The sequence below is a fragment of the Prionailurus viverrinus genome, chromosome B3 (genome assembly GCF_022837055.1).
Source record: "Prionailurus viverrinus isolate Anna chromosome B3, UM_Priviv_1.0, whole genome shotgun sequence".
NCBI lineage: Eukaryota > Metazoa > Chordata > Mammalia > Carnivora > Felidae > Prionailurus > Prionailurus viverrinus.
The window spans coordinates 64414313-64439887 of record NC_062566.1 but is presented as its reverse complement, the minus strand read 5'-3'; the positions used below and the strand labels follow the sequence as shown (position 1 = coordinate 64439887).

Genomic DNA, 25575 nt, shown 5'->3' with positions numbered 1-25575 from the left:
ATTCTTCTTATTTTTTGATGACCTATATATTTAAGGAAGGTCGGAGTGAGGATTTGGAAAGGTGTTGGGGTTCCAGACATATCCGACAAGGCCACAGTCATGAAGTAACTGCCATCAATGAAGAATACTATGGGATAAAGCTTATTAAATTGTTTTTTCCTTTTGCATGAGAATTTGACCTTCAGTTAACTGTCCAGTTTTGTTCTTGGACAACCTGGTAAAACTGATACGTGAATTACGTCACTAGGGAACATTGCTTACAGTGAAAATGATCCCTGACTGGCAGCCTGAGTCTGTACTGGGAAGACACCATTACCCGATGTAGGAAGCTATATCTTTGCAATTCCCCAAGTGTAAAGACTTATAGCTGGGAGGTGGTGTCCTTTGTGGGGCTCCCAAAAGCCATGCCTGTGGAGTTGTTACAAGAAACACTGGCTCCTGTGGTCCATGAGGCTTGTGAGCCATGGTAACTCTCATATCTGCCTGATGTGGACCTCATGTCTTTGCACTTGGCCTCATCTTGGGTGGGGGATTCAGCAGCCAGGATTCCCACAGGTGTGCCTGACACTTCCCAGAAGGCAAGCAGTGGTTCCTGCCCTAATGCACATACTGGGCCAAGCAGTGTGTGAGTTTTATGAGTTTGGATGTCAAGTTAAACCAAGTAAGATCCCCTTTCCCCAGCTAATGCTGTAGATACAAAATAGATAATATGGATGAGAGGAAAAGTAGTAAATTCCTGGGAATACGTTTTCCACTTAAAAATAGCACTCAATAAGCATTTGCTGTTACTGATCAAATAAAGAAGCAACATTTCCTTTCCATGTTTCCTGGTTTCTGGTTATAATTCTGAAACCTTTATTGTAAAACAGGGAGGACACCTTTTAATTCCTGGAGCTGTGCATCTTTGAAAGGGAAGTGGATCAACAGTGCTTCCATCTGTTGACATTTGCAGTTTCAAGAGACCTTCAAAGAAGAGTGGGCCACGGCAAACAGAAAGTCACAAGCGCTCTCCCAAGTGTTCAACAGTCTCCATGTCTACAGCAAGTGTTGGTGTACTTTTGCTTCCCATTCTTCTACTCTCTCACCCCTTGTTTCAATGTGACCTCCTTTTCATAGGGCTTGTACATTAAGAATACCTTTTGAGAACCTTATCTCATCTCTTCTTTCTTAGAGGTGTATCTTCTCCTTAGAATTTATCTCAATTTTATCTCTCTGTGGCTCACCTAGCTTGAAATACCCTTGACTGGGGATGCCAAGGTCACTGGTGGCTCTGTAGCTGGTGATAAGAATGCTGTTTGAGGTGTGTGCCTCCTGCTCAGTGCCAGGCTTGGGAATACACCTTCTCATTTCACTGCACCACCTATGTTAGCTTCTGAGAACCTAAGAATAGCAAAGGTGGTTGTGAAAGTGATAGTAGAGAATCAGAGGAAATATTTAGTGAAAAGGGAGGGGACAGGTCAGAAGCAGTGTGCACAGCTGTAGCTGACTGTGGGAAAGACTGAAACCACAGAAAATGGCGGCCAGCAGGCACCTCCCAGGAATAGTGACATGAAGTTCTAAAGACTTTATCCTTTCCATGAACTCGACCCTGTTTTTTTGAGAAGCACTCACGATGCAGTTTCCTCATACTGTATATACAAGAGACACATATTCATGCTATGATAGTGGGCATGTCAACTGTGACAACTGGTATACCCTTTAGGGAAAGTAGTTTAATACTGTTCATCCTCCTACCACCATTAGTTTTTCTCCTGGATATTTACTCTAAAAAGCAAGAAAACTAACAAAACCACATACTTTTTTTTTTTTTTTTTTAAACCATGGAGACCACATAGCTTTATGGAACTGGCTAAAATGTTAAAGGAAAAAAAAAGCAGAATGCTTACACGTCAACTCTGAGTACAACTCTGAAAACATACAGGTGGCATGTGAACAGAGTCTGAATGAAAAACAAATGAAAATAGTTGTGACAAGATGAGTAAGTTATGATATGTTACATCTCTTTTTCAGTCTTATTACCTTGTTTTAAATTTAAAACGAAAAATTAAAATAAGGACACTTAGTCAGGTGGGTGTTAGGAAGGACATTTTCTCATCCTCAAATGCATTTATGCGTGGTATGGGTTATTTTTATTCCTGGGCAATACAAAATATTCTCGGGTTAGGATATACAGTTTTTCATCTGGTTTAGACAAGGTTCAATCATAATAGTCAATGAGGAGTCAATAGTTATAGAGAGTGTGCTTTGCACTTCTTAGGTATTAACTCATTTAATCCTAAGAAAAACCTCTTTAGGTAGTTACTATTAAATTCTCATTAAGCAGGTGCAGAAACTAAGCACAGAAAGGTCAAGTACCTTGGCCAAGATCCCGGCTTAGCTGGTATGTGGTGAGAGACAGGACTCCAACTCTGACAGTCTGGCTCCAGAACCTGTGCCCCAAACCACTTCCCCATGACCCACTCAGTGGATGACTAGAAAATGAGACCACTGGTTTTCAGTTTAGGCCAATGCTCTTTCCGCTGCACCAGGATGTACCTCATCTGGCAGATGAGGAAACGGAAAGCAAGGTTGAGTGACTTGCCCGTAGTCACATGACTAGCTAGTGGTTGAGGATTAACTTCTTGACTTCTAATCTAGTCATCTTCCTATTATCCCAGATGGCTGGGAATGCAAAGAAAAATATCTAGCTAAGGACAAAAGCAAATGAGAAAAGACCTCAGGGAAATCAAGTCTAAGGCCTTTAAAAAAGATAAAAACATCTTCTTTTCTCTCTGCCACTTATTTTAATGGGACTCGATCGATGTTTGAACTCAGGGATTGGTGACCTCCCTGGGAGGGCAAAACAGTGATGGAGAGCACAGGGGCTTCTGGGACATGCTGCCTTCACAGTGCACATCTGGTGTTCAGCCACACCATGCATGTCTGTGTTGTAGATGTTCATGTGGAGAAACAGCATACTAATCCGGTGGGCCTACTGGAAAATATAGTAACCATTTTCTGTTTTAAAAAAAATGGCTCTGTGAGGAGGGTAAGATGGTTAGCTGTATGTCAGCTTGGCTAGACCATAGTACTGTTATTTAACCAAATACCAATCCAGGTTTTGATGTGAAGGTATTTGATAGATGTGATTAACATCTATAATCAGTTGACTTCAAGTTAAGGTGATGACCCTTGATCATGTGGGTGGGCCTCACGCCATCTTTTAAAGGCTTTAAAAATAAAAACCGAGGTTTCCTGGAGAAGAGATATTCTGCCTCAAGACAGCATCAACTTCTGAGTTTCTACCCTACTGACTTGACGTATAGATTTTAGACTTACCAGACCCAATAACTGCGTGAGGCAATATCTTAAATCCATCATCTCCCCCATCCACCCACCCATCGAGAGAAAGGGAGAGATCCCACTGGTTCTGTTTCTCTGGAGAACCCTGACCGATCAAAAGGTCTGGCCAGGACCGCCAAGTATGGTGATCTCGCCGAGCACACGGATACACTTGACAGATCACGAAAAGTACAGACAGTCTGAAACTGGAGGAAGAAAAGGTTTGGCTGAAGAGACATGACATTACGTGCCACCATGCAGGCAGGGACTAGAGCAAACACTCCTCTCTGCCCCCAGGTCACAGTGGGCAGGCAGGGGTAACGATCGCAGGAACTCAGCGCAGTCTGAACTGAGAGCAGTGGGCTTCCTGTGAAGCTCAGGCCCAAGCACCTGGGAGTCCTGGTAGCCATAAATGACAGTTGAGAGTACAAAACCCGCACTGAGGACCCTTAGGAATTAACAACACAAAAAGGTGTTCTGGGAATATGAAAAGAACCTCTTCTGTGACAGTGACCTCAAAGCATCACTGGTGTCCTGGGGAACACAGACAGACAAGGCACCACTAATTCTTCGCTGCTCTGGATTCCTACTGTTCCTGGGCTGGGGAGAGTCACATTTTACTTCCCATCTGCTTCCCATCTGAAAAACAAAATGCGTCCTTTCTTTCTACCTTCTTCCTCATCACTCTCAACCTCCTCTCCCTGCAGCTCCTTCCCCTAAATGACTGCCTGGGAGGTCAAGGGAGAAGGTGCAGGGCAGGCAATCAATCCTACCTTGGCTTCTGAAGTGGGTTCAAGGAAGCACAGGCGGTTTCCCAGGCCCTCGGCTGCCAGGCAGAACTTCCTCTGCTCCTTGTGAATGTTTGCGATGCACTGGAGAACCACTTCATCCTCCTGCCGGCAGAACAGAGACACACGTGCAAGTGAATGGGGGGCTGCCTTCCCATGTGGAACCAGGTCCCCAAGTCACCCTGCTATATCATCATCACGTACACCGAGAGGCACATACTTTTGAGCATGATACAGAAAAGGAGAACATATGGCAGTACTGAACACCTCCCTGAGTACTCTGAACTCTGGGGTGGGGTCAGTGGGTGCTGGTACATGTACGTGGAACGCGTGTACCCCACATATCTAGAGCACGAGCCTCACTTCTGAGGTGCAGGAAATGCACACAATCCGGCTGAGCAGCCAATTCCAACACGTGAATGGACATGAAAGTAAATCTAAGCCATCTCCAAATACATAATAAGAACAGAAAATTGAGAGGAGACTGAGGGGGAACAGAGACAACAGCAGAGATCAGATGGAGGTGGGGTTCGTGCAGGGCAAGTCCGTCGTGTGTGAGGCTTGGAGGAAGCAAGAGACATGTTGTTGGGGGAGCGGGGCCCATGTAGTGGGTAACACATTTGCCAGAGATGACAGAAGGAAGCTATGGAGGGTGACAGGAAATGGGTTTCAGACATATGGGAAAGGAAGCTCAAGAGAAGCCTTGGAGCTTGAGATTGGAGGGAGGAGCTGAAGGTCAAGTAGAGGAGCCACTCTGAATTCCTTAAGGAGGGGACCTCCCTCCTATGCATCACTCTAGAAGCAACCCTGCTGAAATTTCAGAGGCCTTGTTTGGATGGCATCCCTCTTGTTGATGGTCTAGAAATGAGGCCAACCTCTATTTACACTAACATGCTCACCTCTCGCACAGTCCTGACTGAGGCTGAGAGGAAATCATTTTCCTTACAGTTTCTCCAATCTGTTAGTCTATGTCCCCACTCTCTCCCACCACTCAATGTTGGATTGCAAACATCAAAAATATTTGCAGGTGTGGTTATGTTAAAGGAGTAACCAGAGGAAGGCCACTTGAAGCTTCCTCCTTAGCAACTGCTCTCCAGTTGCCCGGTCTCACCCCCGTGTCCCCCGATTTTAGTGTTTGTCCCAGAGTATTGGACAGTCAGATTAAACAGAAACAGCTTTTCTGAAAAGGGGTCTGCGATGTGCATAGTCATGTGGAAAAATAAAATCCTTCTACCTGATGGGAAGATAAAGAGATCGAATAGTAAGAGATCCCACAAAAGAGGACTGCTGGTGCCCAGAGATTGGTCAGAAGCTATAGGAAACTATAAGAAGCCACAAATCACAGACATATGAAAAGAATATGGAGGGGAAAAAAAGTTTCACACTTCTACTGGCACTGGAATGTCACTGTTCGCCATTAAATTGAGTCACTAATAAAAAGCCTCCGCTTAGAGTGCAGTCAGAATTCATGGTCTTCACTTGAATTGAAGCAGAACAGAACTCCAGGATGGTACTACTCTCAGAATGTGGATTCGGTGAAATCTCTGAAGAGAAACAAGTTTTCCCCCAGCTGGAATCTCCCACAGATCTTCGGGGGGGGGGGGTGATCACATCCTCCCCAAGGGCACAGGCAACAAGGGAGTACTCTTAATTGTCAAAATCACTGAGGGACACTATGCGCATTGCAAAATGGGTCATGAGACTTACGTGGTCTGTACTTCAAAAAGCAGTCCTCAAAACACCTAATTTTTCTGTCCCAAATGTCGAGAGGACCCCCTACTGAGAAATATTTAAATATCTCCCACCTACATACCATTTGCCAAGCAAACAATAGTCATTTAGAAATCACAGGTGTGTGTTAAGGACTAGACTTTTCATGAGCTGGTAAAAGCCGACAGAATTTTCTCTTCGACTTGAGTTGAAGGTACGTCTCTGCATGACCTTATTTCCCATGCCCTTTCCACTCCAACGTGCCCAAACCACCTTAGCTTGACTTGGCATTAGCTGCCTCTCTGTGTTCTGAAACTTCCCCATTCTGTAACTCACATCCTCATAAGCTAGGCTGCCAGTCAGCTAATGCAATAAAAAAAACCTTGCCCTGGCTCAACAGCTGTCTGCTGAGGAGCACTTGGCACAAACATTTTCCTAGGTCCGCACTCTGCATGCCACACAGATGGGTGTGGGGCTCTAAGCCAAGTTTACTGTTGTCCCAAAGCTTTCCCTTTTTCCCACATGCTGTCTGGAACCGGACGCTCCGTGCTGACCTGGCTTGTACCTGCCTTCATTCCAGGCGGCACCTACCATTCTCCACAAACCTCCATCAGACCAACATCCTGAGCCTTCGAGTACCCGACACTGTCATCTTTGCACCCAAGTTTCATTCAGAACCACAAGTTAATTCAACGCATCACATCACATCTTCTATGCCCTAAACACAGAACACAGCCCCTCCAGTTACCAGCCCTCCCTAGTTGACTCCTTCCTGTACCGATGTACATTCTCTTCTCCCATTACCTCTCTCCCTTTGTCCCTTTGCTTTAAATCAAATCTGGGTATTTACAGAAGGTACCGTTTCCAAGGAACTCCCTGTCACTCACTGGAGGCTGCAAATTCTTCCATCTTCTTGTAACTCCCCTCCCATCCCTCAATGCCAAATTCAGATAATCGCTCTCCTACTCAGGTCCAAAACTCTTCAATTTCGAGGTATGTGACAGCCAATCTCCACATCTTCTCAAGTCATCTATCAATATCCTACTTAATTCTCCCACCTTTATCTGATTCTTAACGACCATCACAAAGTCTGATCATTTTTGTATGAATTCAATACACATTTTTGACTACCTTCCAATGACAAAGCATTCTGCCAGGATACTGCAGAGCATACCTAGTTTTACAAGACAAGATCGGTTAATACTGGAGTAGTGGAGCTGATGTCTGAAAGGCCAGCTCCTGGCCTTTCTCCCTGCCACCTGAGCCATCATATCAACTAATTTCAAGGTTCACGTGGATAATCTCTTCCAAGTTGAACACCTTGACCTAATTACTTGCACAGTTTCAGTAACACGCTATGCGTAACACTCCTTGTCAAAACCTACAACAGTTCCTATTCTAAAATCCAGAACTAGAGTATCTTACTCCGAACCAGACTACCTGGCTCTATGAACCCAATTTTCTCTTTCTTGCTTTCTCATTCTCTTATGTTCATTGTTCTTGCCTACCCTCACCAAAACGTCCGATTCCCAATTCCTAGAGAGCCCTGCCTTCTCTTCCTCTTCACCAGGAAGAGAAAGGATTTTTTGAATAAGAAAGTAACACAACTCTGGGGTTTTGTTCTACTATCAACTTATGGGATTCTTTTTCCAGTAATACATTTTTGGCTTATTTGAACTCTGGTGTCACTGGAACAAGATCATAACATCTCCCCTCTTTGTAGAACTCACAACAGATTCAACTCAGTCACGATCAAATCACCTCCCCCGCCCCCCCACCATCTATAAGACAAAGAGATAAAATAAAGAGGAAAGAGGGGTTAGGTAAGAGGGCATAATAATCAGTAATGAAAAGACTTTTTAGACCTAGCCTCTCAACTTAAGGATGAGGGGTGCACCTGTCTTAAGTCCCCAAGAAATAGCAAAGATCACATAACCATCTCTGGCTTTCCACTCACTATGTCAAAAGGTCTCTGCTCGCTTCCCTCGTAGGTAAGTTCTTTTCTCTGTCTCCACCCTCATCTCTCCTCCATTCCTACTGCCTTCCCATCTCTCAAGTAAGTCTTGTCCAGCATCCCTGAAGTTCTCCTCCTTGAAACTCTTCTGTTCCTTTAATCAACTGTGTTCTCCTGTCTTTCTGATGGAACTTTCGTATGTCCACTTTCTCCTGGTATTCCTTCACATAGGGATCACCTAAGGACTGGTCCTCATCATCTTTGCTTAGCAATCCCATCCATTCTTCAGGCTTCCAGTTTTATTGTGATTAGTAGTTGTACCATCTGTATCTCCAACCTGGTGGCACTCTAAGGTTCCAAACCTCCACTTATCCCCGACTTTATCCAAATACTCATGCTCAACACTGCAAACCGACATGTCCCAATGAACCAAAAGGTACATTTCCATCCTACGCATCCTTTTATGTTGTCCATGTTTGTTAGTGACACATAGAACCTCTTGGCAACCCAGGCCCAAATATCACCACCTCCTGTCTGAGTCTTCCCTCCTGCCTGTCCTACAGCAAATGGGCCAGAGAAAGGACAGACTGGAGGTCTAGAGATGAAGACAACTCAGAGCATTCTTCCTCTGATCTATTTCTAGAGGCACAGCTCTGACCTTACCATTTGTCTGTTGAAAATCTATAATGGCTCCCTCTCCACTGTCCACATAGCAAATACAAACTCCTTGAGCCAGCATATGAGGACCTTCACTTTCTGACCTTTTTCCCCCAACTTCTTCCCTGTAGAGTTCCTTCACCTGTCTACCTCATACTCTTACACAATCACTAACTCTAAAGCTGCCCTGATTTGCCATTTTTCCATGTTCATATATTGCCTATTCTCCGAAGTTTAGCTCAAATGCCACATTCTTTTATGAAGCCTAAGTAATCTCTCCTCCATCCAAATTTCCATAGCAATTATCACCATACTCTTGCCTTATGTTTGTTTACATGCACAGTTATCCCCGACTATATATTTTGAAATGGCTAACATTTACTGATATCGGACTGTATGACTGACACTGTGCTTTATGAGTAATAAAGCTTACTTCACCCCAACACTATGGTGTAGGTACTGTTTTCACCGGCATGTCACAAATGAGGAGCCCTACACAGGGTAGTCAAGTAACTTGCCTATGGTCTCATGGTGGTGAGGGGTAGACTCTGGTACCCAATCCAGGCAGTCTGCACCCATGTTTTCTCTCCCATCTCTCTCACAGCTGGCTCTGAACCCCTTGAAGGCAAGGTCCATGTCTGGTTCACATTTATATCTATCAGGATACTTGCTAGCATAGTGCCTTATGCACAATATACATCCAGTTATGATTTATTCAATGTATGTGTTTTTTACCTTGTAATCTAAATTATAAAAGCACAGAAAACTGTTTCCCCATATAGGCTGGGAACATAATGTGTTTGGTAAAAACATGTTGACTGATCAAGATATGGAATCAGATTTAAAGATTTCTCTACTCTCACCCAATAATTATTCCAGAAAAGGTCACTTTTCTATTGATAAAAATATCAACTATTCATTCCATACCAGACACACTGCTGAGATTTCCCCCTAGATTATTTAACATTAACAACAACACGACCATTTTAAGAATGAGGAAACCAAAGATCAGAGGAATCTGGCAATTTTAAGAAGTGAATATTTAAGGAGCAGTCATTAGGTGCCACCATGTCACAGCATCTCAGTTAAGTCCTTACAACCATCCTGTAAAAATACTAATATTCCATTTGTAGATAAAGATATTAAAGCACAGAGAGGATAATTAATTTGCCTAATACCACACAGCATGTAAATAATAGATTTTGACCTTGAACCTTAGGATTATCTGAATCAGGAGGCTGTCCTATTTACCATAATGCCCAACAGTCTCCCAAGAGACTGACCTTAGTAACAGGTCTGAATTCACCTATGCTTGACTCTAAGGCCCGTGGTGATCCTGTTGATAAAAATAGGTAACTCCCAGCCACCAGCCCTCTCACATGGCCATACAATGTTGACAAGTAACCACATCACAGAGCACGATGTCATAGAGAATAGCCAGAGACCTAAAATTCAAATAAAACAAAATTTTTCTGTGCTCCATGACTTAACACTGGAAGGAGTGTACGTCATCCCCAAACTTGTAACGTAGGGGGAAGAATGATTAAAATCCAAGGTATATCATATGTCAGCATCCTTCCAAGCTATGCAGTTCATAAGCGCCAGCTATTCCTGTCATAGATTCAGTCTGTGGTGGTGTTGAGTGATTGTCCCTGAACAAGGATATACAGCCTTTGGCTCTCTTTGCTTAAATTTCATGTTATCACAGGTCATCTCTGACAACGTAAGTTTCTTTCTATACTCCTCTAGCTGAAGAACCTTGAATTGGAAAATGAATGGAGCTTGCCTATTCTATCTCTACTGCTTCTTTCTTATACCCTTGGCTCCTGGTCCAAGGGTCATGACAACCTTGTTTGGAGTTCTGTGTTGATGGCTGGGGGAACCTTGGCTCTCCCTCTTCTCCCTGGGTCATTTGCAGAGAACTCTTTGGGACAAAACAAAATGGCTGACAGCTCTATTTACGGTAGATCATTAGGCAGCTGATGACAGCCCTATAGTTAGATGGGCACATCACTGATACCAAGAAGCTCATGAGCAGAGAGCGCATGGGACGGAGTGCAGTCCAGCAGATTTCATGGTCCACATTTAAGTGCAGATATTACTGCAGAGGAAAATCCATAACCATTTACTCATTGCTTTAAAGAGGAAGATGTGTCCTAGCCACTCATCTTGAACATCAGACACTATGTTAGGAAACAAACCATCTACTAAATATATGCAGACATGGGTGAGAGAGCTCATTCTCAGGCTTTACCCCTACACCATCTCTTCAGTGAAAAGTAAGTAGGCTTTTGGAATGATGAGACCATCCTTAAATTATTTCACAAGGATTAATGGCACTGGTGGTCTACTGTATGTCCTAAACATCAATCACTCTATTTACTTCCTTAGATTCTAACCTCCTTGAAGGCAGGAATGTCTCATCTCCCTATGAATCCTCAGTGCCCTACATAGTGCCTGGCACAGAGTAGAAAAGTACAATTATTTGTGAATTTAGTGGACAAATCACATAGTTTGAAAACAACAGCATTAACAAAATTGCTGATGCATAAAAAATTCACATAAAAATCCTTCTGCATTTCTTTACTTGTATAGTCTAGAATGCCAACAAGGAAATAGTGGGGAGCATATATAAGGAACTATGATATCCTGCTTCCACAATGGCCCCATGAGACATACAAGTATTTTTAATCCCTTTTTAAAAATTATGCATCTAAAGGTTATAGAATGAGGGAGGAGGCTAACTAGTCCAATGTCCAACTCACAGAAGCTGACATTATATCGTGTCCCTAGAGACAACCCTTCTAGGGTTTTTCTGTTGCTGTGGTCTGTTTTTGTTGTAATATGATTACACTTTTGAAAATCCCCATTGTTTTTCCAATCTCTCAAAAATTAGGGATGGTTCCCATCTCTCATTCCTTACTACTCACTGATTGCTGCAAAATGCAGTAAAATGGAAATCTTGGGATCCAAAGAGAGAAAGTTGATATAGTTTATCCTTCCTTCCTTCTTTAAATACTTTATTCATTTGGTTCATAGGGTAGACTCTCTTTTGGTTTTCCCCTCTATTCACTAGCACATCCTCAGTCTCCTGGGCTAGCATCCTGCCCTCCCCTCTCTGCCACTACCAGCAGGGCTCACAGGGTGTTCCTTGGAGTTTCCCTCTTTACCGGCACTCTCTTCCTTTGTGATCCCATTTGATTACATGGCTTTTAAAACCATCAGTACATGAATGACTCCCAAGTTCATATCACCACCCGCTTAGACTTCTCCTCTGAACTCTAGCTTATATCTCCAGTTGCTCTAGTATCTCCAAAATCCAACTCCTAATCATCTCCCCCGAGAATGTCCTTCCCAAAGTCTTGTCTGTCTCGGGACATGGCAACTTCTTTTTTAGGGTCTCAGGCAAGAAAATAAATCAGTAGCTAAAGTCAACAAAAATATCTGCACTTTCTAGATGACAGCTGTTCTTAACTACTACAAAGGGGTATTTCTACCATGAGGTGCTCTCCTCAGCATTTTGAAAATTAAAAAAAAAAATAAAACAGGATAATTACTACTTTTATTAATTTAGAGCATTTGAAGTATAAAAATAAAGGCCTTTTTAACATACTATATGTAAAAAATAAAATAAAATAAAAATATCGGAGTCCAGAGTGCCCAGGTGGTTCAGTATGTTGAGTGTCCGACTCTTGGTCCCAGCTCAAGTCGTGATCTCATGGTTCGTAAGTTCAAACCCCACATTGGGCTCCCTACTGTCAGCACAGAGCCTGCTTCAGAGCATCTGTCCCCTCTTTCTGCCCCTCCCCCTTCTCAAAAAAATATATAAAAAATCTTGGAGTCCTATTGATTCCTTTTTTTTCTTCTTTTACCTCACATCCACATCAGCAACTAATCCTACCCATTCTACCTTCAGGATGGATCCAACTGGACCACCAGGCTCAGGCCATCATTTCTTGTCATGATTATTGCAGTCACCACTCCTGTTTCCCATCTCTTCTCTACACCTCTTCTCTGCCCCCAGATAGAGGTTTTTAAAACCTGAGATATGTCACTCCACTCCTCAAAACCCTCTGGCCATTTACTGTCTTATTCAGGAAAAAGGCAGAATTCTTACTGTGGCCTATGAGGGGCTAACACCTTCCAACAACCTCTCTATCACCCTTTGCTTGCTCATTTTCAGCCACACTAGCCTCTTTGGAAGAGCCCCAACTCTTGAAGCATGACCTTCCCTCACACGCTTTGTGCTTGCTCTTTCCTTTGCCCAGAATGCTCTTCTCCCAGAGGTCTGTAGGCCTCCCACCCTCACTTCCTTCAGGTATCTGTTCAGTGTCTTCTCATCAGAGGGGCCTTCCCTAATTACCCAATATATAATTACAACCTCAATCCCACTCTACGCTTCCCATCTTGCTTCATGTGCCTTCTTGGCCAGCGAGCACTGCCTACCTAAGAATATATATTTCTTAGTTGTCTCCTCCTTCATTAGAATGTAATGAACCATATCTCTTAGACACGGTTTTTCTCCTCAATGCATCTCCAGTGCCTGGAAAAGTGCCCAGTACATGGTAGGTGCTCCAATGGTCACTGAATGACAGCCTAGTCATATTGTTTCATATTAGACACAAGAACTTACGACTTCATTGCACCCTTCTGTTGCTTTATAGGAAGTGATCTAACAGTCCTCAGACTCAGCTGGAATTGTTTGCTTATGTTGGGGACTGACAATCCAAAGAGTCACCTGCAGCCTCCAGGGCCCCTTCTGCTCCAACAACTGGAAGGCGTGTTCTACTTGCTCTTCATAACTTTTCTCATTGCTAAGAAGGCAGAGTTTGGAGCTTGACTGTAAAATCTATTCAGTGTCACCCATGGGTTGGTCTCTCTGGAACTTACAGGAATAGGGCAAAGGGGGAGGCCTTTCTCTACATTGATTAGTGGGACAAGCAGGCACCAGGGTTTACACGGGGATTTAATTCCCTCTCAGACAGATCATGCTGCTATTAGACATGGAAGAATGCAGTGACCTGTGACATGTTTGTCTAGAAATAATGGCCAATTATTAACACTTACCTATTCTCATAGGACAGAAAAATAATGATCTAGTTGGTACCAAGGAAATTTCACAGGGAGGTTTTCTATAAAATTTTATGTGCAATGTTGGTATTTTGAATACTTCTCTCCCACCCAGTGAGAACACACTGGGTGAGTGACCATACCCAGGTGCATGCCCTTACCTCTTTGGTTTCTTTTCTTCTTTAGGCACATCAGCCAGGGTAAAATATGAATGGGAACAAGCTAGAATACTAAAGCAAACATGGTGTTCAGCATCTAACCTAAGAGGTGTAGCAAGGGTTGGTAATACAGTTACTGTAGGAAAGTATAGGTCTCTGGAACCAACACTGATCTGAACCTAGTATTAAAAAGGGAATCTAACCAGGACACTTCAACTTCCCATGTTTACATTATAGACGCTGATGAGTTTGCTCTGTGTCTCCATCCTCATGCAGTCTGAGCACTGTAACCTGAGAACCATGCAAAGGGCATCCAATTCTGATTCTACCATGGCACTACTGAGACCTGGACAAAGCATGCAATATAAGCCCCATTTTTATGTTATTAGATCTATTCTTTAAGTAAATTTCCTTTTTTTAAATCATTGATTCTTGGATCTTCAGCTTCTGAATTGAGGTATAACACCTTCCCTGGGTCTTGCAACTCACCCATGACAGCCCACCCACTTGTAGCCCACCACTTGTTAGATCTTCTAATAGCATCTAGGATGAGGGGTGAGGGCCACAGTACTGTCTGCTTTTGGTTTAGGGAAATAAACTAAACAGGGAGATTGTTTCTACTAGCATAATGCTTTCTTATGCTACTTTCTGGAATTTTCCCCTTTAAGATTTTTAGCAAAAGTAAATGACACTAAAATAGCCAACATGAAGGACACAAACACTCTTGTGTGCATAATCAATCCAATTTACTGGAGACATTGTAAAATCCAAAAGCAACGACAAAGCATCTAGCAATTTCCATACAAAATCTAATAGCTAGGGAACACTGTGCCTTTTTCAGAAAGGATGCTTGATAAAGTTAGTAGATTGTAATGAAATTTATGGGCTGACATTTAGATAGATAAGTCTTTGAAAATAGGTCACTTAAAAGCAAAAGAAGTGTTTTCATAATTGAATGGTGCTAAAGCCCTATGAACTATCCAGGACTACTTTCAGAAAGACAGGAAGAGAGGGAGGGAGGGAGGAAGGAAGGAAAGAAGGAAGGAAGGGAAAGAGACATAGAGAGAGAGAGAGAAAATGAACCCATCAATTTCTCCCAGCTCCATTCAGGATTAAGTCATAAATTCACTCAAGAAATATTTGTGTGCCTATTAGTGTGTCAGACTCTGTTTCATGGACTGGGGTACAGTGATGAAGAAGCCAGGCCACACATCTACCTTTCTGGAGTTCCCATTCTAAGTGGATGACTATCCTGTAATATACATTGACTCAAATGGGTTTTCAATGGCAGTGGTTTGCAGACATGATATAATCCAGGACTAGAAGAATCTGAGTGAGACAGAGACAAGAACTCAGGGATGTTTGAGCTATTTCTCTTTCCTCCCTGATATTTTTTCTGTCCCATGATTAGTGTATGTTTCTATCAGAAACTATCAGTTACTTCTCTGCATTGTAACTCTTGGATTTCTAATCTAAATTCCCCTAACAGAAATTTTCTGTTTTGAAGCCAAGAATTACATCCTTCTCATCTCCATCTTGTTTGTGTTGTATCCTTAATACCTACCATATGGGGCAAACATGTCACAAATGCGTCAAGTTAAAATAATGAAGTTTAGGACAAATAGTGGATCAAAACATTGGGTCAAATCTGAGTAAAAAGCTGTAGACCAAGAGTACCCAACAGTCAGGAATCAAAACCAGACACTGTCAGAAAGATACCTACACTTATATGGTCAATTAATTTATGTCAAAAGTAGGCAAGAATACACAATGGGGAAAAGACAGTCTTTTCTATAAACAATGCTGGGAAAACTGGACAGCTACATGCAAAAGAATGAAACTGGACCATTTTCTGACGTCATATACAAAAATAAACTCAAAGTGGATTAAAGTGGATTAAAGACCTAAATGTGAGATCTGAAACTTAAAACTGGTAGCAGAAAACATAGGAAATAGTTTGACATCAGTCTTAGCAACATTTTTCTCCTGGTCTCCTTTCTCTGAGGTCATTTTCTCTGAGGTCTCCTCAGGCAAGGGAAACAAAAGCAAAAATTCCTATTGGGACTACATCAAAATTAAAAGCTTTTGCACAGTAAAGGAAACCATCAACAAAACAAAAAGGCAGTCTATCGACTGGGAGAAGATATTTGCAAATGATACACCTGTTAAAATGTTAATATCCAAAATATATAAAGAACTTCTACAACTCAACATCAAAAATCAAATAATCCAATTAAAAATGAATACATAACCTGAATAGACAGTTTTCCAAAGACATACAGATGGCCAACAGACACATGAAAATATGCTCAACATCACTTATCCGCAGGGAAGTGAAAATCGAAACCACAATGAGGTATTACCTCATACCTCTCAGAATGGCTAGAATCAACAAGTAAAGGTAAGTGTTGGTGAGGATGTGGAGAAAAAAGGAACCCCCATGCACTCTTGATGGGAATGTAAATTGGTAGAGTCACTAGAAAACAATATGGAGGCTCCTCAAAAATTTAAAAACAGAAATACCCTATGATCCAGGAATTCCACTACTGGGTATTTACCCAAAGAAAACAAAAGCACTGATTCAAAAAGATATATGCACCCCTATATTTATTGCGGCATTATTTACAACAGCCAAGATATGGAAGAGGCCCAAATTGTCCATCTATAGATGAATAAAGAATATGTGGTGTATCTACACAATGGAATATTATGCAGCCATAAAAAATAATGAAATCTTGCCATTTACAGGAACATGGGTGGACCTAGAAGGTATTGTCATAAGTGAAATAAGTCAGAGGAAGACAAATACCATACGATTTCACGTGTATGTACAATCTAAAAAACACAAACGAACAAAGAAACCAGCAAAAACCACACTTAAATACAGAGAACAAATTGGTGGTTGTCAGAGGGCAAGTGGATGGGAGGATGAGTGAAATAAAGGGGATTAAGAGGTATGAATCCCCAGAGCACCTAAGTCATGAAGATGAAAGGTATAGCATAGAGAATACAGCCAATAATATTATAATATGGCAAGCATGGAGTCATGAATAGAAGTGTTGAATCATGTTGTATACCTGAAACTAATATAACACTGCATGTTAATTATACTTCAATTAAAAACAAAAACAAAAACCAAACACTGTTTGAGATCCTAAGACACACTTCACGAAGAGACAGAGGACCTGTGAAAGCCAAGTAAAGCCTGTTTCTCGAAACAGGAATTCTCCTTGACACATCCCCTGGTGGCAGGGTTCAGCCTTTATTTCTCAGAGTCAAATCTGAGGTGAAATTTGGCTACTGTGTACAACAATTTCCCACACTTCAGGATTTCAATTCAGCAATGCTCTTCCTATCACAAATCTGTGAAACTATAGCACTAGGGAAGGTGTGTGGCTAGAAGACAACTTAAATATAAGGAAGCTCCACCAGGCACTGGTTTATATACTTTGTAGTTCATACAATCCTCAAAAATCTCCTCTACCTCTCAGTATACCCATTCTACAGGTGATGACACTTAAGCACAGGCACACAGGTTAAGAAACTGCCCAGAGTCAGACAGTTATTTCTTTTGGGCATCCATTATTCATTCATTTATTAAGTATTCATTGTTATGGTCTATTATATGTCATGCACTGCCAGGTCCTGGGAATACAAAAATGCATCAAAGCTAGTTAAGTGAGGATTTAAATCCAGTTCTGTATGTCTCCAAAACCCAAGTTTTCCCCCACTGTATCAAGGCTCCTTTGTGAAGAAAGCATTTCAGTACCTTCATAGTTGCCACCATTCCTCTTACCGGTGCTGCTTTTTCAATTTCCCACCTTATTGGGGCTGGAAAGGGGTAGGTGTTACAGCTGGAAGGCTTTAATTGAAGGGTAGTTGCATCTTTCTTAAATAAAATACCATCTGTTTCTTGATCTTCTGTCAAGTGAAAATACAACTTCAAGCCCCAGGACCAGTATCTCTGTCCACTAGGTACTAACTTCCCCCACCCCCATGCACTACCACACTGCTGCCCCTAAGCCCAGTCATAAAAATCCTAGAACCCCCTCATTCTATGAACAGGCCTATAAAATGCAATGCCCTCCTGCATCAAAATCCCTTGGAGTTCTTTGCCAAACCAAAATCTAGGGTTGCCTGGGTGGCTCAGTCGGTTGGGTGTCCGACTTCGGCTCAGGTCATGATCTCACGGTATATGAGTTCGAGCCCCGCATTGGGCTCTGCACTGACAGCTCAGAGCCTGGAGCCTGTTTCAGATTCTGTGTCTCCCTCTCTCTCTGATCTTCCCCTGTTCATGCTCTGTCTCTGTCTCAAAAATAAATAAACGTTAAAAAAAATTTTTTAAAAATCTAATGAAAACTCAATAAAATTAAAAGCATAGGAGATGGGGTCAGTCAATCTATTTGAGCCTGATTGCTTGATTCCTATTGTTACAGAGACTAAAATTTATTCCATATCCCTTGATGAAAAAAATTCCATGTTGGCTTTTTTTCTAAATATAGTAATGGTTCTGAATCCCTATATACAATCATTTCAATCCCAGTCACAGCTAGGAAAGTTTTCCCCTTCTTGGGTCTGTATAATAATCTAAGGAGATTTATATAGTCCATAAAGTTTGGAGTAAAGCAGCTGGTCTTCAAGCCCATCAAGATGGCTATTAATATGCTCATTATCCAAGCATGTGTGGTCCATTTGATGGCAGGTATCTTCTACTTTTTACCCTTCTTAGCCACAGAGACTGTGGTCCCCAAGATCTTGGTGTTTCAGCTCCAGCATCTTGACGTTCATCATCCTACCATCTCCTGTGTACGAGTATATGAACAGGGTTGCAGATCTCTGCTACCTATGAAGCCCCCTATAATGCCCTTCCCTGCTGCCTCTGAAATAAGACTTCCCTAGGTTTGGTCTCTTAGCCTCATCCTGTCCAACCCTCAGGGCCCATCCCCAACTAGGACCACCCAGATTTTCACCTCCAAGAGACTTTGGGAAGTAAGTGTTAGATCACTTCAGGGCAAAAGGAAGCCCCAGATATCCAAGATACAAAGTTCTGCTGGGCTTGGTGAGAAAGAAAGGAGGAAACAACTCATTTTTATGTTACCATTTTTTCCTGGGTATCTCTCATTTTGAGGAGTCTACAGGAAAAAAAAAAACAAATCTAACTCTGCTGTAAAGCAGTGGGATTCAACCATATATGACACAAGAATCATATGAAGCACTTATAAAATATACTGATTCCTGAGTCCTACTCTAGTCCAAATGATGGGAATCTGTAGGGAAGGGTGCTGGGTGCAGGTATGGAAGGTCTCTCTGGGTGACTGATGCACAGTGAAGATGGAGACTTGCCACAGACTCCAGGCAGAGGGGATAGCTGGGGGGCCAGAGGAGGCTGACACACACTCTGATACAGGTCTGGAATCACAAGAGAAAAGAATGGAGTTTTAGATATAACAGAGGGTAAGTAAGTGGGGAACGATCAATTGTTGTGGTTCTCGTTTTCTTTTAATCAAGGATCCAAAGACTAAGTCACTGCTGATCCAAGACCCTCCAATCACCAAAGGCTACAATCTGTGGGTCCCTCACTAGGTGTGCTCCTCTAGAACATGGCACAATTCTTTTTTCTTTTTTTTTTTTTTTCTCTAGGCCTTTATAATATTGCCTTGTGGGATTTGAATACAGGGACTAAGAAGACAATCTATCAGCTATAAATCAATCACCAAGAAAAACTATTATCTTACAGACTTCTCTAAAATTAGGGAATCTGAGTTTAAAACACAAAACTAGCCAATTAGTAAGTTATTGAGTATTCTCGATGTACCCAGCACTACCTATGTTAGAGTACTTGTGGGTCCTTCCTTTCCTTTCTCCAGCCCACTCCCAAACCTTTTTATGACAAGGCTGAATGACTTTCTGGTAACTTCAAAGAACAGCATGTAAAGCTATTTTGAATGAGAAACACTTTTCATGTTCCATGAAGTGCTTCACAGCCAGGACAAAGAGGTCTCAAAATGTACAAGGGACCTTTTCATAGCTGTGGAGAAGCAGATCGTGGTGGGAAATCAGTCTTTCCATCTCTACAATAGTACATTTCCTTCTCAATGGGAGGAGTCAGAACCCCTAAACAATGCCCCAAAGTTCTTATGTTTCAATCTGACTTTATCCTTGGGACAGATGTTCTAGCTGGAAACCGGGAAAGCAACTGTAGTCTTCTTTCCAAAATGTGGGCAATGTGTATGGTTGGTATCCCACAATGTTAAATAACTCATGTGACTTACAAGTAAACGTATTCCAAATAAAATTTTGAAATCATGCTAATCTATAGGTAGTCACCCATGTGTGGAACACAAGCAAAATTTGAGTCACTATGTAACGTTTATGGCTTCCGGGATTAAGAGCCTTACCTTTTACAACTTTAGGTTGTAACCTGAGTCAATTTAGAATTAAACATCAGTATCTGTTCCTTTTGTATAAAGCAGATCGATGATACAGAAAGGCCTGTATTTTATCCTACAGTTGCACCTAATTGTGGCTTTGATGATTTCTGAGTCAGCCTTCACTAAAACCATACAGAGCAGTTCACACTAGCAATAACTAAAAGCAGTATCCACCTCTACCAGCAAAATCCAAAGCAAGGGTTCATGACCTCACTCTTCCTGCCTTGCCATTATCAGGTTCTCCTGTGCAAAATATACCTCTGAACCAAGATAAGGGAAGGAAAAATGGTCTACATGGAATCACAGAAAGTTTGGGGGAAAAGCACTTTGGGAGTGACTGAATCCAAACCTCTTGGGAATTCATCCATGGAAACATCAAGACAGAAGTTCAAACCCCTCTCCTTATCAGGGCAGAAATTCACACGTAAAGCACCAAAAAATACCATAAAAGCCAACTAAATGATGTACTAGTATTTTCCACAGTTCTCTTTCTCATTAAAAACCTCCTCTGTCATGTGCTTGCCTGCTCTGCTTATCAACAGTCTGTCCACTAATGAGGAAATCCTCTTGTATTCTGCAAGATCAATTCTTTAGGCCTTATCAGAGCTAACTAGCCTGGGGAGTTCCGAGCAGAAAGGAAATTTATTATTCATCTGCAAATATGAGAAGGGCTGATATATGGAAGATGGCAACCATCTGTTATCCACTGAAGTCGGAATGGGACAGGCCAGCCCTAAAAATATAGCAGCAGAAATTGAAATGAGCTATGAGAAAGAACTTAAGAAAACCAAGGGTTAACCACCACCATAAATTATCAAGATTGGATTATAGCTTCTTTACAAACAGAATACAGAACAATCTTCTCTGGGATGTTGAAAGGATCTTGTGATTAGAATTCTGTAAGAACACGCTCTATGGAAATAGCCATTTAAAAAAAGATTATTTTTGGTCAATTTACCCAATGTGAGAGTCTTGATACTTGTGCACTAAAGAGCTTGAGCTCCATGAATGCATAAACTGTGTTTAATTCTCCTTCTACTGTTTAGCATGGCATTATGTGCAAATAAACAGGCAGTAAAGTATTTCTGCTGCTCTTTAACAAGGTAAATAGCTTTGCCTATTACTTTTCTCTAGAACCAATACCCAGGATTCTTGGGGTCTGTCCGTGTGACAATGTGACAAGGGTTCATCCATTTGATCAATGATGCATGATATTATCTCTGCTCCTGCAGCCAACTGCTTTCACTTTAGGTCACCAGCAACCTCCAATTTGTCATATCTAGGGAATATGTTCCGACCTTGTCTTTCTTGACCTCTTTGTGTGGTAATGGATATCATGAATCTCTTCATTTTTCTGGTAACAATCTTCTCTTCGGGCTTCTAAGGCATCACATGCCCAGCTGATGTCCAATATTCTCACCTGTCATTCAGCCCCCCATAAGACTTGTGAGTTGGCAGTCCTCAGACTCTGTCCTCAGGCCTCTGCTCTGCTCAGAGTATTCACCAAGTGACTGTATCCAACTCATCGGTTTCAACCCATACCTCTTTCACTGGTGACTCCTCAGTCTTTCCTGAGACCAGTCCCCTATGTTAAAATGATGGCTGCTGGTCATCACCTCTGTTTGGATGTCCCTGACACACTGCAATCTATCTAAAACTCATCTTGCTATCTCTCCTTTCTCAGACTTATTCCTTCTGCATTCCCTGCATGGGGGACAGGTGCCATTATTCACCCACACACCCGCTGGCAGAAGCCTTGAAGCCATCCACAGTTCCTCTCCCTTCTATATCCACTCAGAATTTTCTTTTCTTCCCTCCTATTTCCACTGCTCTTGCCTCAGTTCATACCCCTAGGATTACTATAGTAGCTTACTTAGCACACTTGGACTTCTGTGCCACTCTTCTCCATTAACCCTCCATGCTTTCAGAGTGACATCCCCAGAAGAGCTCTGAGCAGTTCACTCCGTTCCTTAAAGCTCTCCAGTGGTCTCTCCAGAACTTTCAGATTCTGTGGAGTTCAAGGCCCACCCCCCCCCCATCTGCCCTCTTCTCTATAGTCTTGGTTCCTACCTTCCCTCACCAACCTTCACCCAAACACTAAACTTCAGCCCCCTGGAGCTACCTGCTCATGGACCATGTTTTACACTGACGTCTGAGCCTTTAGTTGGCCTAGAGTGCCTTGCTCTATCACACTCCTCATTTTCTAAGACATCACACATGTCATCTCCTCTGGAAAGCTCTCCCTTATCCCTCTATGCTTCCATAGTACTCCTTGCATGCCTCTGGCACTACATTTACTAGCCTGTACCCCAATTGTAGTTTTGTCTGCCTCCCTCTGCTGGTTATAAGATTCCTGAAGATGGAGACTATATGTCCGATCCATCTGTGTGCCTAGAGCAAAACCTTGCACCTAGGGGGTACCCAGGAAATGCCTTCTCAGTGGATGGCTGAGCTTAGCTGGCCCAGGATTTTAAGTTAAACTCGGTGTGTTATACAAGTATAGTCACCACTTCCTAGTCTTTATTTGTTATGCCAGGACAATGGATGGGAAAGCAGGTGGGAAAAAAAGGCCAACTTTACAAGTAAAGAAGTAACAGGCTGGCTTAAACAAAGTCTTACCAGCAAGTGCTTCAATAACCTCTGGATAATTTGATTTGAGAGTTCTCAGCAACCACATAACTCCTGTTTCTTAGCCTTCAAGTCTTCTCTTGACTGGAAGCTCCTTGATGTTGGGAGCCATGTTTTCCAGTACTCCAGTATCTTCTTAGTTCTTTGCCAGCTGAACTTTCAACCTCAGAAAGAACTGAGGGAATAGACCAAGGGGGATTTTCTCTGGCCTCCAGTCCAATTCTCACTAGGCCTGTTCAGATTTTGAGCATTTGCCAATTTTCAGGGTTAATTCCACTCTCCTCTCTGCACCATCCCCCCCCCCCCCCCCCCCCCCCCCGCCAAGTCTCAGCCTGACATGAACCCAGCAACTCCCATTTCAAAATGAGCCAGTCATTTAAGTGTGGATCCTCAGAAAGGACCCGGTGAAAAGGGAAGTCTGTGTCTGACTCACTGTTCTTCTCCGACTGAGTCAAAGGGTTAACCATTTGTTGTGTAGTCTGGGTTCATCCTATGTTTGCTCCTCTGAGGCTAATACTTCCTTTAGAGACAACATTTCTTTTTTTCTGATTAAAAAGGTCATGAACTGAAACCCGTGTGTTCACTATTGCAGAACACAAAGACAATGCAACAGCACCTGCTCGTTTTCCAAGTACAATGGCATTTGTGGTATGACGGCTTAGTCAACATCTGCATAAGATATTTATTTTTAGGGAAGCTAAATTGCTACTCTTTATACTATACCACTTGGGCCCTTTTTGCATAAAACCTACAGAGATGTCCTGTGTCCCACTGTAGACTTTTGTTTTATGGTCAAGCAATAGCTATGGAGAACTTTCTCACCCAGGCAATTATGGAAGCAGATGTTGTCTCTTTCTACCACATGCCATGCCAGAATTTTCATGGGGAGATTGCTCTAGAGGAGCAATATATAAAAGTGCCCAAATAGCTAAAGGTAACCACTAGCAAAGCTGGAAAAATCTTATGGAATCAGCTGCATCCGGGCAAGGATCAGCTATAAATGGATAAAGAATGCCTAAAAGCTATCTAAATCATAGTTAAGATTTGTTTTTCTGTAAATCTTGCTTTAAGGGGAGACTTAACCTTCTTAGGCCTCAATCTGAGTTGACAAATGGATGTTCTAATAAAGGTTTTAGTTTATGTAGAGCTTAGAAATACAACTTGTTGCTTCAGTATATTCTCTTTTGAAGCTATAACCCACAATTTAAGTCGCAGCCCCTAAGAATGTTGGTTCAATAGCAGCCAACCTCACTGGAGTCTTCGAAGAGGGGGGAAGAAGAGTTAGAGTGCTGTTGGCTTTGCTACAATGGAGATTTTATCTTACAAGTTACACATTTGGAAAGATAAAACCTCTATTGGCACTAACCCATTGCTGGAGGTTTTTATGTAATTATGGTTAAAGCATTAAGTTTTTTTTCAAGTCTGTCTTGTGCATTGATTGATTTCACTATTTCAATTTTCATATGAATCGATTCCAGAAGAGTGGTGAAGAGTACCAGTTTCTGAAATCAGATGGGCTGGGTTGGAATCTTGTCTCTGCATCTAGCTATGTAGTCTTTGACAAGCTTTATTAACTTCTTGCCTCAAATTTTTTTTTTTTTTGCTTGTGAAATGGGAACAGTAATATTTTTTTTATACATTGTTTGAGGTTAAATGAGTTAGTAAATACAAAATCCCTGAAACCATAGTTGCACATAACATTCACTAGATAACTATAATATTAACAAAATACTATTATTTAAGAAGCCCTTTAAGAATAATCAGCATTCACTTGCTTATGTTTCCTTGTAACAATAGAATTGTTTGATCTTCACATATTTCATTGATGTCTCCAAAGTTACAGCTATGATTTAGAAAGAGAACTTGAGCTGATTCAATGGGGGGCGGGGGGTGATGTTAGTTGCTTTTGTGACTAATGAGATGCTCCTTTAAACCTAAACAATATAAAATTCCAACAGATTACTAACCCAAACCCATTCTATCAGCCCTACTTTTGGAAGGTTTAAGTTAAAGGAAAATGTCTCATTTCTGTCCTTTAATAAATTATCAACATGCTGGGTGATCAAGAAGACTGACCCAAATGAAAAGACACAGACTGTTCCATTTACCTTCTGCCCCGACCCATACCCCACAAACAAGCCTGCCTATTTACTCCACCTAAAGGCTGGATCTTTCCCATTATTTGAAACCAGTTCTAGTACTGGGAAATAGGCAAATAAATATGAGCTAGGACCCCAACTTCTGCCCATCTCTCAAGTTCTAGTTGGTTGCTGGAGTAGAGGTCCTTTCCTGTCCTTCCACCAGACATTGAGCGCCCTGGACAGCCTAAGTCTGTGGTGGCTATTTAACAGAAGAGGAACCAAAAACAAATTCCAAAGTCCCCAGTGAGTACTAATTAGATTCCTCACTGGCTGCACAGCTTTGGGTAAATCCTTCCTTTTATGGGCCTTATTTACAAAACGAAGTTAATAATGTCCAAGTCAGAGACTGCTATTGGAAGTAACACAATCGTGCATGTACATGCATTCTATGAACTGTGAAATAGTACAATCATAACAAATACTGATGATCCCAAATCTTGGCCTTTATTTTTTAATCTCCCAGTTTTCCCAGCCCTATCATGCTTGCTGTGTCACCTCCAGTTCCTCTCCACACTTGACCTCTGGCTTCTAGATCTTCTCAACGCTTCCATCCAAAAGCTGGCAGGCCCCTGCAGATGCTGCAGATGCATTAATAATCCTGCAGTTAACATAACCTGCTTGTCCACCTCAACAAATCTGACGTGCAGTGCATTTTTCTCTAGTGTTTTTCTTTTTTTTTTTTTTTTTTAATGTTGGCTCCTCTTTTCTGACAATCCT

At 42.0% G+C, this 25575-nt stretch overlaps 1 protein-coding gene across 1 annotated transcript in view; it reads right to left on the bottom strand.

The window, feature by feature from the left end:
- RYR3 (ryanodine receptor 3) overlaps positions 1-13990 on the bottom strand; it is a 368605-nt gene extending 354615 nt beyond the window's left edge. Inside the window, exons 1-2 of the mRNA XM_047863199.1 lie at positions 13889-13990; positions 4095-4214 (exon numbers count right to left, since the gene is read on the bottom strand). Coding sequence (XP_047719155.1) covers positions 4095-4214; positions 13889-13990 — 222 coding nt within the window. The remainder of the gene's footprint in view (positions 1-4094; positions 4215-13888) is intronic.
- Positions 13991-25575: the final 11585 nt, after the last annotated feature.